At 46.6% G+C, this 18,348-nt stretch overlaps 1 protein-coding gene across 1 annotated transcript in view; it reads right to left on the bottom strand.

Moving 5' to 3' along the window:
• LOC115474517 (aldehyde oxidase 1-like) overlaps positions 1-18,348 on the bottom strand; it is a 221,257-nt gene that overhangs the window by 52,555 nt on the left and 150,354 nt on the right. Inside the window, exon 25 of the mRNA XM_030210007.1 lies at positions 9,928-10,119. Coding sequence (XP_030065867.1) covers positions 9,928-10,119 — 192 coding nt within the window. The remainder of the gene's footprint in view (positions 1-9,927; positions 10,120-18,348) is intronic.

The following is an 18,348-nucleotide window of genomic DNA, read 5'->3' as shown; positions in this document are numbered from 1 at the left end:
AACCATCTGTTGGAAGCATTGTCCCGTTTGCAAGTATCCAAGTTAAAATAAACCCTTCACTATTTTATTGGCTGATAGGGGAGTGCTGAGTGTATGGATTACAATGCCAGCTGGCTTCCTATCAGGAGAGGCTCCTGCCCAGTTAAAACCCACTGATCAACCTGTAACACGATATTCACCAGTTAGTATCGCTAAATATCGCTGCTAACTGGCCATCTCCTAACCGGTTAGGTTATGGGCGAGGTAGGGGCGGAGTGCCTCCTTAGCTGGTTAGTGGCAATTTTCAGTCCGCTAACTGGCTTTGTACCCACATAAAATTAGGACAGCAAAAAGGCTGTCCTAATTTTATGTGGTGAAGTTAATCGGGTGCTGGTCTGAATATCAGCTGGTGCCCGATTAACTACCGTATTACCGCTGAGACCTGGATATTCAATGGTGGGGTTGTGCAGGCCTTGGCACTGAATAGCTGGGGTCAGTTCAGCTCACAACTATGAGTGGCTGAAACACTGCTTACCACTGCAGGCTGAATATTGAGTGGACAGTTAGTAGCCTCCCTGATGCTACCTGAGCCAGCAAGAGTTACCTAAGTCTGTTACATGAGGATTGCTTGCCAGTGTAGAGAGGAGAAATGGGAGAACTTGTATACTCCAGGTAAAGACCTCAAAGGACAGCAGAGAGTTCCAGAAAACTGATATAACTGTATATTTAGAACCATTTGTCTTATATAAGAATTTGCAAAGAGTGGTGTGACTGGACCTAGTTGGAGACAGAAGACAGCATGCAGTGAAGAGAACCAGAGTGGAGTCTGGCTGCCCTAACATATGACTATTACCACCTCTACAACCATGCTCCCATTAACATCTTTCCTGGCCCATTTATTTTTTATTTTCATTTTAGAATTTCAACATAGCATTCAAGCATACACTTGAAAAAGATATTGGAAAAAGACAAAGATACAACCCCCCCCCCCCCCCCCCCCCCCCACACACACACACACAAACACACTTAAAAGAGGAAATAAACATCATCCACTAGTCCACAATATTGCTGGAGTCAAGCAGGAAATATAAATATAGAAAAGGAAATAAAACCCTAACAACAAGGCAGATGAATCCTATACAGTGACAGCTAGATTACATGCTAACCAAAGGCAACTACTATCGCAGTCGGACCACCCTCCCAAACCTCCAAAATTTCCAACAATTGCTTAGGTTCAAGAAATAAATGATAAGTAGTAGCAGTGGGGTTCCTGGCCTGGATGGCACCCGGGGCGGAGCGCCGATGCCCTCCCCCTGGGTGCAGCACGCCCCCTCGCTAAATTACACCTCCACCCCCTTCTGGATGCATACCTGCTTTGAGTTCACTAAACTTTGCTTCGCTGCAGCTCCCTCTGCCTCGGAACAGGAAGTAACCTGTTCCGGGGCAGAGGGAGCTGCAGCGAACGAGCGACGAAGTTTAGCAAACTCGGAACAGGCGCGCGCCATGGCACCCCCCCCAGCGGCGTGCACCCGGGGCAGACCGCCCCCACCGCCCCCCCCCCCCCCCACTTGGTATGCCACTGAGTAGTAGTACTAGTAGTAAATCATCACCATTTTAACATGTATGGTATGGCTTTCCTACAAAAGTACATCATTTTGAGGTACACTAATTTTCCAAAAAACTGCCTAAAGTTAGGTGCTGGGACGATACATGCTAAGCATGAATTCTGTAATGCCAATTACATGCATAATTGCCACATAAGTCTGCACTTTTGCGCCTAACTTGAGGTGTGGGAACGTATGCTGGCTCAATGACTGGTGTAAATGCTCGTGCCTAACTGAAATCAGTTAGGTGTGTAACTGCTGGCATTCAAGAACATATGTTCTCGAATGCCAGCAGTGAGTAGGAGTGGAGGAGTGGTTAGAGCACCAATCTTGCAATCCAGGGATGGCCGGTTCAAATCCCAGTGCTGCCCCTTGTGATCTTGGGCAAGTCACTTAACCCTCTATTGCCTCAGGTACAAACTTAGATTGTGAGCCCTCCTGGGACACAGAAATACCCAGAGTACCTCAATGAAACTCACCTTGAGCTACTACTAAAAAAAAGGTGTGAGCAAATTCTAAATAAATAAATATGCCCATACATGTTAGGCATGCTCCTGACAGGCCCATGCCTCTCCCAGATCTACACCCCCTTGCAAGTTATGTGTTATGGTTTTTGTGGATACAATTTGTACAGTACTGAGGATAAATACACAGGTAACTGCTAATTAGTTCCAATTAGTACAAAGTAACACTAATTATAGCCAATACATGGTTGTTACTGCCAATTAGCATCTCATTAATCAACCAAGTTGTGCACATAACTGACAGTATTCTATAGCTTTAATGCACAACTTTGCACACAAGGCATAAAATTGTGCATGCAGCTTTAGGGGCCCTTTTACAAAGGCGGGCTGAAAAATGTCCTGCGGTAGTGCAGACGCATGTTTTGGGCGTGCACAGAATCATTTTTAGCGCACCTGTAAAAAATGCCTCTTTTAAATTTTTGCCGAAAATGGACATGCAGCAAAATGAAAATTCGCCACGCGTCCATTTTGGGTCTGAGACCTTACCGCCAGCCATTGACCTAGTGGTAAGGTCTCACGTGGTAACCAGGCGGTAATGGTCTACATGCATAGAATGACTATTACTGCCTGATTACCGCCCACATGCCAGAAAATAAAAATATTTTCCGGTGTGTGTAGCGGGCGAATGTCAAAATTGAAATTAACGCAAGGTCCATGCGGTAATTCAAAATTGACAAGTGTTGGGCACGTGTAGGCACCTAACCAGCTTAGTAAAAAGGCCCTTTAGAGAATTAGGGGGTAAAAGGGTAGTTCTATAAAGGGGCACCTATTTTTAGGCACCAAGAATGCACCTATTTGGAGTCTATTGTACAAAGAAAAGTAGCCACCCAATATTTAAAGCGATTTAAATTATTTGAGGCCGCCCAACTGCCGATATTCAGCAGCACTTAACTGGAAAGAGCTGCTGAATAGCGGCTCAGTCCGGCCAGGTTTAAAGTGAGCAGGACAGGGGCAGTACAGGGAGTGCTGTTGAGGAGGAGCTGGCAGTTATGTGGGTGCCGGCAATATCCAGTGGCTGCACTTGCATATCTAACTGGACAAGTTAGCTATGTGGGCTGGGAAAAAATTGACAAGTTTCCCTCTGATCCCCCTCCCACCCCACCCCCCGATGAGGTTCATAACCCACCTTCTAACTCACCCCCAACCCTCCCAGCAGGTCCATACCACTTCCCATCTCCATCCCCCCACCCCCAACTCAGGATAGGCAACCATTTTGTAAAGGCAGCATTAAGGGGCAGGAGCAAGTGGGGTCACTCCTGCCCCCATCCCACTGGACCACCAGGGTCTTCAGGTAGGCTGGGGGCAGGGGGATCTTTTCTTGTTGGGAATGAGGGCTATGGACCTCATCTGGAGGTGGGTGGGAGGGGGAATCAGAGGAAAACTTGACAATTTTTTGAAACTTGGGTCCTGGCCAATATTCAGCTGGGGCCTGCATAACATATCAGCCAGAACCTGCGTATGCTCTGGTGGCCACTGCTGTGTAAATTAGGCCCAGATATTTGGTGCCAGTGCCCAGACATGGCCCAGCACTGACTATCTGGGGCTAATTCTGCCCACAGCTGTCAGCATTTAAATAAATGCTGACTGCTGCAGGCTGAATACTACCCCCTAGGTGTCTACTTTTCTTCACAGAATGCTAACGGTCAGAAATGTGCCTATATTTTAAACACAATAGTTTACACGTCATAGAGCTGGTATAAATCGTGTAAACCCCCAAGTAGTGGAGCAGGTAATTACAATAAGTAAAGAAATATATAGGAATGTCACAGTTTCAAATAGGGTTCCCACGCAACCAAGGGATTTGACAAGAAAAATATTAAATATTTTATTAAATGGTAAAGTAAATAGAAACACTTGGTTATGTTCTTTAAAGTTGGTACCAATTGTTAAATTTTGATAGTATTAAATAAAACTAGTACAAGGTGTTAAATACTTTGCGATAAATTACAAAGGCAATAAGATGTTCAAAACTACAATTACAGTTACCAAGACCCCGACCCCACTTCTGCAACAACATAAAATATCCCAAACATGTACACAACCCCAATTTTTGTACTCAGATCTGATATATATATATTTTTTTTCAATTTGTGTGCACATAATAATGTTACCAGTGTATCAAATCTTCGCTAGCATAGCTGCTCTCTTGCATTGGGTACCTTGGTCTTCTCCACATCCACGTCTCCTCGGTTGGCAAGGTCAGCTCACTGGCTCAGGAACTCCACGATACCTACTTCTCTGACTCAAAGAACTAAAAAAATGAAAACTCTGACTCCCTGTGCTCGGTGGGTGTGCTACCCTAACCTCAATCAGTATTTCCTTTGGCAAGGGACCTTGTAGGCTAACTAAATTCAAATAAAAAGCAAGGGAAATTCCTATCTAGCCCTCCCAACACATGATCCCTTTTCTTTTATTTTGTTATACACCCTCTACTCAAACTGATGGACTGCTAAACTAAACCTCCTAAAGGCAGGCCCTTAACTGCAGGCACTCACATGGCTCGAGGCTTAGGCTGGGCAGCTCCTTCCCCAGGGCAGGCTCGCTTAGGTGTGGGCACTCGAACCAGCAGGCTTCTGTGCTGGATCCTCCTGAGGCAGACACTCGCGCTGGCAGACACTCTAAAAAAGTTCCTTTGGAGTCTGGGCACTCAGTGCGGGGGGGGGGGGGGGGGTCTCTCTGTCTTTCTCTTTGTGGGCTTCTTCTCTTTCCGGATAGGCCTCTTCTTTACAGGACAGACACTCACACAGCTGGCTTTCTCCTCTCTGGACAGGCAAGCACACACACGGAGGGATGCGCTGGACTTCTCTGGGTTTCAGGGCCCTTGCCACGCTGCTCTCTATTCAGCTCTGCACTGCTCCCAACATGTCTCAGCTCCCCAGTGTGGTCCTTCCTCCTTCTCTGCTTCTCTCTCTGCCTGAAGAATGGCCTCTGTTGATACTGCTACAGCTCCTCTTCTTGGCCCCAGCTCACCTGTTCCTCTGCAGCTTGGCTCCTCTTTTGCCCCTGGCTCGCTCTAGACCCCCTTCTCCTCCTCCTCCTCTGTTCCTGTCTGCTTTGGTGCCCAGCCCCTTACAGGACTCACCAGTTCTCTCTCTTCATCTGGGGCTCATCAGTTCTCTTCCAGCCTGCAGCTCACTCCTGCTTGGGTTTGATCTTCTTCTCCTCCAGCCTGCAGCTGCCTCTTCTTGCCTGAGCTTGCCCTTCTCTGCCCCTGCTTGCAGCACACTCCTGCCTGGATCTGATCTTCTCCTCTCAGAGCAAGCTTTCAACCTTCTCGCTTTGCCCAGGCTTGCCTTTCTCCTTCCCAGGCAGGGTTGCCATATAAAAAAAAAAAATTCCCACACAAAACCGCTCAAAATCCGCCCAAAAACTGCACACACCCCACCCCCGATGTCATCACCCCCGCCCCTTCCGTCATCACCCCCGCTCCTTCCGTCATCACCCCCACCCCCGCCGTCATCAACCCCGCCCCTTCCGTCATCACCCCCGCCCCGCCGTCATCAGCCCCACCCCTTCTGTCATCACCCCCGCCCTGCCGTCACCAGCCCCGCCCCCACCATCATCGCCCTGCCCAATATGTCACCAAACCCCGCCCAAAACGTCACAAACCCCGCCTCTGTCGCCATTAGCACCACCCCCCCGCCAGCCGAAAAACTGCCCAAAACCCGCAAAGAAAAAAGAAAACGAGCCCAAAAAACTGCCCAATTGGGCGGGAAAACCGCCCATCTGGCAACCCTGTTCCCAGGTTGCCTCGGGGCTTGCTAATCTTTTTCTGCTGTTCCACCCCTCCTGTCCCCTGGATTGGTTTAAAATTTACGCCAATCTATGGGTCAGGCTGCCTTCTGCCACCTCATTGGTCCAAATTCATGCCCTTTAGCGGATCCTGGCTCCTATTGGCCACCTTCCACACTGCCCCTCAGGCTTGCCTCACATGCCCCTTAGGCTCCCAGCTCCCCCTGGGGGCTCACACAGCCAATCAGGAGCCTTGTAACAGACTTCACTGCGCATCCCCCCACAGTTACAAACTCATAAAATTTAAACACACCTCTGGCATCTATGGGCACCTGAGTTCTTAGTTTTATAACAGTGCTGGAGCATTTTAAACACTTTAAACATTTTAACTAAAAGGTGTCAATGCTGTTTTTGGCCTGCCCTGACCCCTCTGTACCTCCCTGTCCTCTGCAAGATGCCCCCCTCTCTGGGAAAGGGGGGGGGGGGCACAGTAAAGGCTTCTTTTTCCTATATTTACAATTGCATTGGCATGTCCCATGTAATTTCAACCAAATGCACATCCCTACTGTTAACATTTTTTTCTCAGCTTATAGCCCCTGATATAGGTATTTCAATTAACCAAAAGGTAGGTGATAATAACCCAATTCATAGGCCTCTGAGCCCATCCCAACTTCCTTCCATTCCTCCTCCACTTCTGAAACAGAACTGCCCTGACCCTGAAAAAGAATGGGCTTTAAAGGCCCTTCCTGAACAGAATAGACCTACAGTAGCAAAGGTGTTTTTTTCATTTTGGTGTTCTAACTGAAAGGAAAGAAACTGCCTTCCTCCTGCTGAGGGAACTTTGGTGGGTAGGGCTCAAGATGTCAGAGGGTCAGGAGTAGTAAGCCCTTGGGCCACTGCTGGTGACCGGCAGCAGCAGGAAAAGCACCCAAACAGGAAATGAGGCTGTAGGCAGGCAGGGCTGGAACAAGCAGGAGTGGAACAACAGGACTGGAGCTGAAGCTGTAGGTAGGCAGGGCTGGAATAAGCAGGACTGGAGCTGAAGCTGTAGGCAGACAAGGCTGGAATAAGCAGGAGTGGAACAGGACTGGAGCTGAAGCTGTAGGTAGGCAGGGCTGGAATAAGCAGGACTGCAGCTGAAGCTGTAGGCAGGCAAGGCTGGAATAAGCAGGTGTGGAACAGGACTGGAGCTGAAGCTGTAGGTAGGCAGGGCTGGAACTAGCAGGACAGGAAGGGACTTTGAAAGCAGACAGGGTTGGAGCAAACAGTGGAGGAACTGAAGCTGAAGACAGACAGGGCAGGAAAAAGCTGAGTTTGAACTGAAGCTGAAGACTTGCAGGACTGGAACAAGCAGGGTTGGAATAGAAGCTGAAGTCTGGCAGAACAAGAACTAGCAGGGCTAGAACTACAACAAACACACACTGACGAAAACTAGTTATGTCCTTCTTTGTCATTTATGGTTTGCTGTGATTTTCTACAGTGGCATTCCTAGGGGGGCTGACACCCGGGGCGGATCGCCAATGCGCCCCGCCCCCCCGGCACGATGCCCACCCCCCCGGCGAAAGAACCCCCGATCCCCTGGCGAAAGAACCCCCCCAGGTGCACGCCGCTGGGGGGGGGGGTGCCACGTGCCTGCTGGCTCTTCGTTTTCATGCTCCCTCTGCCCCGGAACAGGAAGTAACCTGTTCCGGGGCAAAGGGAGCATGAAAACGAAGAGCCGGCAGGCGCGCGGCACCCGCCCAGCGGCGTGCACCTGGGGCGGACCGCCCCCCCCCCTTGGTACGCCACTGATTTTCTATCAATGATTGGAGTTCTTATTTGTTTGTATGTATGAGTTGTATTTTTTAAATGTAAACCGTTCTGTTGTGCAGTTGCAATAAGAAACGGTATATAAAATGAATAAATGATGAATGATGATCTGAAGACCTCTGTTGCAAAGGCAAAGCCTGAAAGTTCCCGGATGCTTAATAAAGTCATTTACTGATGATGTCACCAGTAGGAGTGAGGTTTGGCAGCAGAAACACCAGAGCAAGGCATGGCTGCAAGAACACCAAAGTGAGGCTTGGCAGCAGGAACTGAAGGAGTATTTACCTGAGATCTCACCTTTGCTGGTCTTGGCCTATACAGCCATTATTATAACAATATGGATTACAGCTTGTGGCCTGTATGCATCAGTAATCAGCTTTGTCAAAGGAACATTACTGCTGAGCATAGCAAGATGACTTCATCCAAGGACATATTCTGTGTTGCAAACTAGCCAGTTATCTCCTGGGAAGATTGGAGGAGAGAGACACACATGGCTCCAGGAGTATGTGAGCAGACAGGGACATTTGCATGCCATCAAACAAAGGCTCGCTTCTTGACCACGAAGCTGGCTGGACATTATTACACCATCTGTGATTGATCCACAGGTATCATCTGACCCTTGGATACCAAAAGTTTGGACGGAAGAGGAGGAAGAGAAGGAGACGACTGGAAGACTTGCATGTGGATAGAAGGCTCGAGAATAGCCAGAGACTGATTTTCCTAAACACCAGTGAACTGCATACCTTGTAACAAACTCACAAGGTTGGCTTAGCTATAATATACGGCCTTATCTAAAGACTGTGCCCTCTGCTTCCAGAATACAGATCTCGGACTTTATTCCTGGACTGAGAGACTCGCTGAGGCTTCAGCTTGAGTCTAAGAGGAGGAATCCGCTTCTTTACCATCGGAAGTCTGCCACAAATTGCAGGGTGAGATAACAGGATTTACCACCTATGGTCATGGGGATAATTAGTCCTTGGCTTTGTTTGTGACAGATGGATTTTATGTCATGACTTATGGTCTATGAATTTAGCTGCTAACTGTATTTTGCATAAGACGTGTGGTGTAACTTCTCATGCTAATCATTAGGATATCAGTACTGTGATTGGTTGTGTAATCAACTCATATAAACTTTATAGAATATCCTTACACGTTCCTGATGTGGCTGAATAATTATTATTAAACGGAGGAGAAAAAGCCTCACATTATAAGAGAACACTCTGCCATTGGTAAACCAATATTAGGGAGGTCTCCTAAATCATCATGGGCAAAAACCTCCTTATATATATATATCTTTACCTAATAAATAATATATATTTCATCTGTGGCATTGTTCCTTTTTCCAGCACAACTAGCATGCCATTGGGCCAAGAGGTACGCTTCCCCTAGACACGAGTCCAGAAGAAATGCTATTTAGTGGTGTTCTGACAGCTAAGTACCTCTGGATGTATATTAGGAGTTGTCCTCCTGTATATAGCATACCTACATATTGGGGGCTCGCCCTTTCTTACAGAACACCAGGGCAAGGCTTGGCTGCAAGAGCACCAAAGCGAGGCTTGGCTACAGGAACACCAAAGCAAGTCTGGAAGCCTGGAACATCAGAATAGAACTGGAATGATCTCTGGAACATGTTTGAGAAACAGGAAGAAGGCAGTCCACAGCAGCCACAGGGCCTGGTCTCCAGGAGGTGAGGTGAGTGTAGCATGGGATACAGCCACAACCGTGACACAAGACCTGTTCTGTTTTAATATTTGGGGTCAATTATAAGAAGAATCCAGAAGACTGTGCTATCTCAAAAAGGGAGGGGGTGGGGTGGGGTGGGATGGAGGCCAGTACTGTTTCAGTATATGTATGGGATGTTGTGAGAGGTTCTCCACACTAACTAGGCCTTTCGCTCCCATTACTCCCTCACCCGTAACTGTCTTGTCTGTCTGTATTATTTAGATTGTAAGTTCTTTTGAGCAGGGACTGTCTCTTTGTAGCAGGTGTTCAGCGCTGCATGCGTCTGGTAGCGCTATACAAATGCTAATAATAATAATAATAATAATTTTGTGCCTGTTAGCATGGGGCAACCTAAGCGCAGAATGAAGCAGTGTTACTATAGCCAAATTGTCTATACAGATCATGGTAGTACTGCTGTGTTCTATATTTCGTTATTTTAGTAATTTAGCATTAAAGCACAATGTAACACCAACATTAAAATCAGCAGGTTACTTTGGTTTTAACAAGACTTAGTGAATGAACCCCATAATGTATTGCATTAACCCATTTTGTTTGCTCACCTTCTCTGACGGTAAACCACATTTGGTGGCTACTGCATCTACCCATGTTTCTGTAATCAGTGCTGCTTGAGGATATCCAAATCCTCGGAAGGCTGTGTTCGATCGTAAATTTGTCATGCAAGCCAGACCACAACATCTCAGGTTAGGAATCCTGTAACCACTATCCATGTGTAGCAAAGATATCTGGATTACCTAAAGTAAGGAAAACATTTTGAATTAAAATGGTGTATTTTACTTCAGACAATAAAACTGAATTTTGTAAATTAATCTTTTTTGTGTACTTGAGTCCTGGTGAATTATTGTATGCCCAATGTTAATATGTATTTGCTAGGCAATAATACAGTGCATTAGCCAGAAATTCTATGCTAGCTGGCAGTGTACTAAACTCACCTTCTATAATGATAGGGAAAATATCTTGGAATCGAAATTCTATCTGGGTAGAAGAAGCTCCTTTGCAGATAAATCCCCACTGACTGGGCCATACCCAGATTTTCAGTGGCACTTAGCCGGATAGTGCCATTGGATATCCTAGAGGACTGTTGTGGCACTATCCAGTTAGTGCTGGAGTGGTCCAGAGGCAAAGTCGTGACTGATCCAGAAATTGTCCAGGCACTGCCAATATTCAATCCTGTGCCCAGGGCAGACTGGATAGACCGTACAGGTCTTTATCTGCCGTCATCTACTATGTTACTAGGTTAGGCAAGTAGAATCGCATGCAAAACTATGCTGAGGTAGATATCTGGATACAGCACTGAATACTGGCAGTACCCAGATAACTTCTGGGCACTGCCAACAGACCCGGATGTTCAGTATCAGTACAAAGATAGGAGCAAGCATTGACCTTCAGGTCTAATTCAGCTTGTGGTGGTGGCCAGCATTTAAAAAAATGCTATCCGTCATTGACTGAAAATTGACCAGGTTCCTTTTATCTAAGAAGTTATTGGGTGATTTTATAACTGTGCATATGAATAAAAAGTTATGCATATTATTCCCTGTGCACACAGTAGAGAGCTTTCAAAGCAAAAGAACGCGCATATATTTCACTGTGGAAATTACCCATGAAATTTATGCATTTACATTTACACCTGCTCTCTGGCACACACAACTTGTCAGAGTTAATTTATGCACATATTTAGGCACTTTTAAAAGTGTGTGTATAATTGTAACAGTCAAACAAAAGGGTGGAAGGCACCAAACACAAAGTTCCAGGTTGGCAAAGGGCTCAATTTACTCTTTAAATCTCAAAAATGCATTCTTAAGTCCAGACAATGTATTCATGATTTAGTCTTTAAATATAAGATACAGGATGCGCTTGACCACAATCACTCAACATGGGCCATTTTTGGCATAACTGCCTTAATCAGGGATCCTCCTGTCAGCAAGGATTTAATTGTTAATTGCGCCATTGACAGGAGGACCCCTAATGAAGGCAGTTGTGCCAAAATACGGCATCAGAGTAGGTGGGAAGCAACATAGAGAACACCTCTGAGCCAGCTGGAAGTGGCCTGCCTGAATGACTGACAATGACGGCAATGTGTCAACGGTTGGAGGACTGCTGTAGGGAGGAGGGGGAAGGACGAGGAAGGGAATAGAGAGGAGGTCCCAGGCCACGCCATAGGGAGGGAGGGAGAGGAAGAGGGAAAGATACCCGACTGAAAATATCTCAGTGATCCTTGAAGATGTACTGAGCCAAATCAACAAATTAAAGAGTAGTAAATCACCTGGACTGGATGGCATACATCCAAGGGTACTCAAGCATGAAATTGCTGATCTGCTGTTAGAAATATGTAACCGGTCGATAAAATTGTTCAAAGTACCTGAAGATTGGAGAATGGCCAATGTGATGCCGATTTTCTTAAAAGGATTCCAGGGGTGATACGGGAAATTACAGACTGGTAAGCCTGACATCAGTGTCAGGCAAAATAATGGAAACTATTTAAAGAATAAAATTACAGAACACATAGGTAAACATGGTTTAATGGGACAGAGTCAACGTGGATTCAGTCAAGGGAACTCTTGCCTTACCAATTTGCTTCATTTCTTTGAAGGTGTGAATAAACTTGTGGATAAGGGTGAGTCGGTTTATGTGGTATATATAGATTTTCAGAAAGCTTTTGATAAAGTTTCTCATGCGAGATTCCTGAGAAAATTAAAGAGTTATGTAATAGGAGGCAATGGATTAGGAATTGGTTAGTGGACAGAAAACAGAGGGTAGGGTTAAGTGGTCATTTCTTTCAATGGAGGAGGGTGAACAGTGGAGTGCCGCAGGGATCTGTACTAGGACTGGTACTATTTAACATATTTATAAATGATATGGAAACCAGAATGATGAGTGAAGTGATTAGATTTGCAGATGGCATAAAACTATTCAAGGCTATTAAAACAAGTGTGGACTGTGAAATATTGCAGGAAACTGGAAGGCAGGGCATCCAAATGGCAGATGAAATTTAATGTGGACAAATGCAAGGTGATGCACATTGGAAAGAATAATCCGAATCATAGTTACTTGATGCAAGGGTCCACATTGGGGGTCAGCACCCAAGTAAAAGATCTAGGTGTCATTGAAGATAATACACGGCCAAAAAAGCAAACAGGATGCTAGGAATTATTAGGAAAGGGATGGTGAATAAGACCGAAAATACTATAATGCCTCTGTATCGTTCCATGGTGCGACCTCACCTTGAGTATTGTGTTCAGTTCTGGTAGTCATATCTCAAAAAATATATAGCGGAATTAGAAAAGGTTCAAAGAAGAGTGAACAAAATAATAAAGAAGATGGAACTCCTCTCATATGAGGAAAGGCTAAAGAGGTTAAGGCTCTTCAGTTTGGAAAAGAGATGGATGAGGGGAGATAAGATTGAAGTCTACAAAATCCTGAGTGCTGTAGAGTGAGTAAAAGTAAATCAATGTTTTACTCGTTCCAAAAGTGCAAAGACTGGGGAACACTCAAGGAAGTTACATGGAAATACTTTTAAAACCAATAGGAGAAAATATTTTTTCACTCAACAAATTTAAGCTCTGTAACTTTTTGCCAGAGGATGTAGTAACAAGGGTTAGCGTGTCTGGGTTAAAAGGGGCTTGGACAAGTTCCTGGAGGAAAAATCCATGGTCTGTTATTGAGACAGACATGTGGAGGCAACTGCTTGCCCAGGGATAGGTAGCATGGAATGTTGCCACGATTTGGGTTTCTGCCAGGTACTTGTGGCTTGACTTGACCACTGTTGGAAACAAGATACTGGGCTAGATGGACCATTGATCTGACCCAGTATGGCTATTCTTATGTTCTCGGGGGGGGGGGGGGTAGAAGATGCCTGGTAAAAGTTTGGGTGGCACTTGTCACCCAGTGCCACTCTGTGGCCACACCTATGCTCCTGGCCAAAATTTGCAGATGGCTGGCTACCGGTACCAGAAGCTACAGCTGCTGTGTGAGGTTGTGCAACTGCAGTGGCAAAGGCTCTGAGCAAAAGAGGACTGCTTGTACGTACTGTGTACCATGCAGCAGGACAGCCAGGATGCTGGGTATAATATCTAGCAGAAGCTCCTGGGGATCTAGCGAGATCTCCACGATTACACTGAGGCCTTGTCCAGCACATTGCCCATCTGACCACCCCACTGGACCCAGTGAGGCCACCATTCCACAAGCACCACTCTCCACACCAACTTCAAGTAGCACCAGTGGCCACACCACCCAACCAAGTTCACATCAACCGCCTCAGCTGCAGACAATCAACCAGTATCCAAGCAGGCATGGATGCGACTCACAGGATCCCAGGCCAGTAGGACAACCTTGAGGTCAGGTCCCTCTGGAGCAGCCCATACTGCCTTGCTGGATGCTGTAGCAACAGCTTGGCTACAGTGCTAATCAAGCAGCCAGATTTCCAAGGAGCAGTAGAAGCAGCTGCATGTACTGATGACTCTGAGGGCAGTGGAAGTACCACAGCAGAGGACTATGACACAGTTTTTGCTCCTGCAAGGCTTGGACCATTCCCAGAAGTTAGCGGGTGCGTGAAAGAGGTGGCCATCAGAGGGAACAGGGGAGGGGAGAGGGAGGGGAGGATGAGGTAGGGCTGTGAGGCACCTAATTTGCATGCTGTGGTGGTATTTGCTGGGGGAAGGTGTGTGTGTGTGTGTGTGTGTGTGTGTGTGTGTGTGTGTGATGGGGAAGGGGAGTGGGAGGATGTGGGGTGTTGGGAGAAATGGTGTGTGCAGAGGAAGGGGATGGGGTGGTGGTGATGGTTTGGACCTCTACCTTGATGAAGTTATCGAAACCTGGCCATATTGGTAGAGGCTCCGGGGTTTATTTATTTATTTGTTACATTTGTATCCCACATTTTCCCACCTATTTGCAGGCTCAATGTGGCTTACATAGTACCGTAAAGACGTTCGCCAAGTCCGGTAGAGAAACAAATACATGGTGATGCTGTGGTCGATTAAGATTCAGGCACAATGGGGATCAAAGAGAGGAGAGGTTATGTGGAGGGGCATAATCAAAAGCGAACGCCCATCTCCATGGGCGTCTATGTCCGAGAACGGGTACGTGAAGGGGCGGGACAGACCATATTTTTGAAAAAAATGGCCGCCCATCTTTTTTTCGATAATACAGTTTGTGCCCGGCAAATGCATCGGAGTTGTGCGGATTTGAGCTGGGCGGTTTCGTTTTTCAGCGATAATGGAAACCGAAGGCGCCAAGCTCAAAAACGAACAAATCCAAGGCATTTGGTCGTGGGAGGGGCCAGGATTCATAGTGCACTGGTCCCCCTCACATGCCAGGACACCAACCGGGCACCCTAGGGGGCACTTGTAACAATGAAAAAAAAGTTAAATACCTCTCAAGTCCATAGCTCCCTTCCCTTGGGTGCTGAGCCCCCCAAAACCCACTGCCCACAACTTTACACCATTACCATAGCACTTATGGCTGAAGGGGGGCACCTAGATGTGGGTACAGTGGGTTTTGGGGGCAGTTTGGAGCGCTCCCATTTACCACCACATGTGTAACAGGTAGGGAGGGTGGGCCTGGGTCCACCTGGGTGAAGTCCACTGCACCCACTAACAAACTGCTCCAGGGACCTGCATACTGCTTTGATGGAGCTGGGTATGGCATTTGAGGCTGGCATACAGGCTGGAAAACAAAGTTGTTAAAGTTGTTGTTTTTTGGTGGGAGGGGGTTAGTGACCACTCGGGGAGTCAGGGGTGGTCTTCCCCGATTCCCTCTGGTGGTTATCTGGTCATTTAGGGCACTTTTTGGGAATTGTTCGTGAAAAAAAAGGGTCCAAAAAACGTGACCTAAATTCGCCCTAAAAACACCTTTCTTTTTTTGATTATCGGCCGAAGGCGCCCATTTCTCCTCAGCCGATAAACACACCCCAGTCCTGCCTTCACCACGCCTCCGACACGCCCATCAACTTTGTTCGTTCCCGCAACGGAGTGCAGTTGCAGGTGCCTAAAATCGGCTTTCGATTATACCGATTTGGGCGCCTTTGCGAGATGGGCGCCTATCTCCCGATTTGGGTCGAAATCTGGGCGCCCATCACTTTCGAAAATAAGGCTGATAGTGTCCATTATGAGCTTTGGTTTTGCTGTGTTGCAGAGTGTAAGCATTTATATTGGGTCAGTAGGGTATGCCTTTTTGAACAGGTTGGTTTTTAGTGATTTCCTGAAGTTTAAATGGTCGTAGGTTGTCTTCACAGCTTTTGGCAGTGAGTTCCATAGTTTTGTGCTTATATAGGAGAAGCTGGATGCGTAGGTTGCTTTGTATTTGAGTCCTTTGCAGTTTGGGTAGTGGAGGTTTAGGTATGTTCGTGATGATCTGGTTGTGTTTCTGGTTGGTAGATCTAAGAGGTCTGTCATGTAGCCTAGGACTTCGCCGTAGATAATTTTGTGGACCAGGGTGCAGATTTTGAAAGTAATACGTTCTTTGATTGGGAGCCAATGCAGTTTTTCTCGGAGGGGTTTGGCACTTTCGAATTGTGTTTTACCAAATATCAGCCTGGCTGCTGTGTTTTGAGCAGTCTAGAGTTTCCTTGTGAGTTGTTCTTTACATCTCGCATAGATTCCATTGCAATAGTCTGCATGGCTTAGTACCATTGATTGTATTAGGTTATGGAATATTTCCCTCAAGAAGAAAGGTTTTACGCGTTTAAGTTTCCACATTGAGTGGAACATTTTCTTTGTTGTGGAGTTCACTTGGCTCTCAAGTGTAAGGTTGCGGTCAATTGTAACGCCGAATATTTTCAGGCTATCTGAGATAGGGAGGGTGTGGTCTGGGGTGTTTATGGTTGTGGGTTTCTACGTATTGTGTTTAGATGAGAGGATGAAAGCTAAATAGCTTGTTTTGAATTTTTATGAAAATAAATGCTTGGAAATTTGGATCATACGACAAAAAGGCACACAGCCAGGTGGGTAAAGGAGAAAGGATAATGGGAGTAGTCTGGAGGGCACAGTGAGAGGGCCGCAGATGCCTTCAAAGCAGGAATAGCCATTAGTTGGTGATGGCTCCAGGCAGAAGGAGGGGAGGGGGAGAGAAGACACCTAAAAATGACAGACACATTGGGCTTCAAACCAGTGAGCTGAGTGCTCCCAGACCTAGACACTAACCACTACTCTATGCTGAATTGTTAGAATATGGTCCCTCATAACCAGCCTTTCAGCCTGTAGTTTGGTGTGCTTTCTTTCCACCTCCCCCCACCTATCATACAACCTCTAGTTCATTTGGGTTTCCTATCAGCCCCCCCCCCCCCCAACATTGTCCAAATTTGATGGAGAGAGGGTTAAATAGATCCGCCAGCACATTTTTATTCCCCAAACCTTACTTGACTCCCCAGCCTGTGCGGAGGTGTCCTGGGTTCCGAGGCCACGGATACTCTCCTTAGAAGGAGCCAGTACACCATGAGCTCCAGAGGATTGACATTCATGGGGTCCACATCTGGAGAGGTGTCTCCAGCCTTGTGCCTTATAAGCCTCTACATCTACCTCCATTTCCTTTTACAGTCCTCCACCTCTCAATTAGCGTGGTAGACTGCATTTAGCTTGTGGCATATTGCCACCCATTCTCTTTGCTTGGTATAAGCACAGAGTTTTTGCCCTTTTGGAGCAAACAATTTGCCACTGCGTGCCACTATCTCCTTCACTAGGACCTCAACCTCAGCATTGCTGAAATTGCCCTTCCTACTAGGTGGAGTTTTTTTTATGCCATTCCAAGTGTGGGAGATTTAAAAATACCAAGATTCAAGTGTTTATAAGGCACTTTAGACATTTCAGCCGTGAATACTTAGACATTTTGAGGATAGACATTTTTTCTTGATAATGACCCACATATGAAAATGTTTTGGGGACAATGACATTTACATCAAGCAATTTAGACACCATTTTTGACCCTCAACATTGCCTTAACTTTGCTAAGGGGGGGGGGGGGGTGCCTTATCAGCCTGGAATCTTCAAAACCTGGAAAACTAACTCATTTGCTCTCCATTCTGTCTCACTAGCATCAGGCAGCTGAACCCTGGAAACTATGAGCCAGTTGGAGTCCCAATTTGCCACTGTCTCCAAGTAAGCAGAAACCTCAAAACGTATCCTTCCCCTTCTGGTAGGGAGATGACCTGAGATCTGATCTGCCTTATGTTTCTGCTAACAAAGGACTCCTTGGTTTTTGCAGGACCTGGCTGCTGGACAAGATAGAGCACAGGCACTGGTCAGCAGGAATACAAGGGACAGTGGACTTTGAAACACACTGTTTTATGCAATCATATTTATTGTTTTAATGCTGAAACTATGTAACTGTGGGGACTTGTGCAGATTCTACTACCATGGAGGCACCCATTTGTGGCTACCTGTCTGGGAAGCTGTGGAGGATGGAGTCCCTGGGAATCGGCCTATGCACCATGTGCTCCTCAGGGGTGAGGTTCACAGAGTCCACATCTGATAGGTTGTCTCCAGCTTTGCACTTCACATTTCCCTTCAGCTGGATCCTTTTGGTTTTGTAGTCCTCCACATCTCCATTTCTGTGGTAGACCGCATTTAGTTTTGAGAATCCTCTGGCAGGAGCTATCTTCTTTGCTGTGCTAAGTTGTGCAGCAAGCAGCAGGCCAAGAAGATCTTGGCAACCTTTTCTGGGCTGTAAAGGAGCTCCATTCCGGAATGGTCAAGCCATCTAAATATATTTTTGAAATGGCTATAGGTCCGTTTGTTGATGGTGTGGGTATTCTTATGGCTTTTATTGTATTCCTCCTCTGCCTCATTTTGGGGGTGGACAATGGGAGTCAAAAGCCAGATTAGCAGAGGGTAGCCTCTGTCACCTGTATGTGTGTGTGTGTGGGGGGGGGGGGGGGGGGGGGGACAGGAATCACAGACATAGGGGTGTATTGGCTGGTATGGGGACTTTGGGTTGTGGGAGCATCTTGAGTGAGGGAGTTTGGTGACGTTAGG

Source organism: Microcaecilia unicolor, chromosome 7 (assembly GCF_901765095.1).
Source record: "Microcaecilia unicolor chromosome 7, aMicUni1.1, whole genome shotgun sequence".
Lineage (NCBI taxonomy): Eukaryota > Metazoa > Chordata > Amphibia > Gymnophiona > Siphonopidae > Microcaecilia > Microcaecilia unicolor.
The sequence above is the reverse complement of the archived record's forward strand: the minus strand, read 5'-3'. Positions and strand labels throughout refer to the sequence as shown.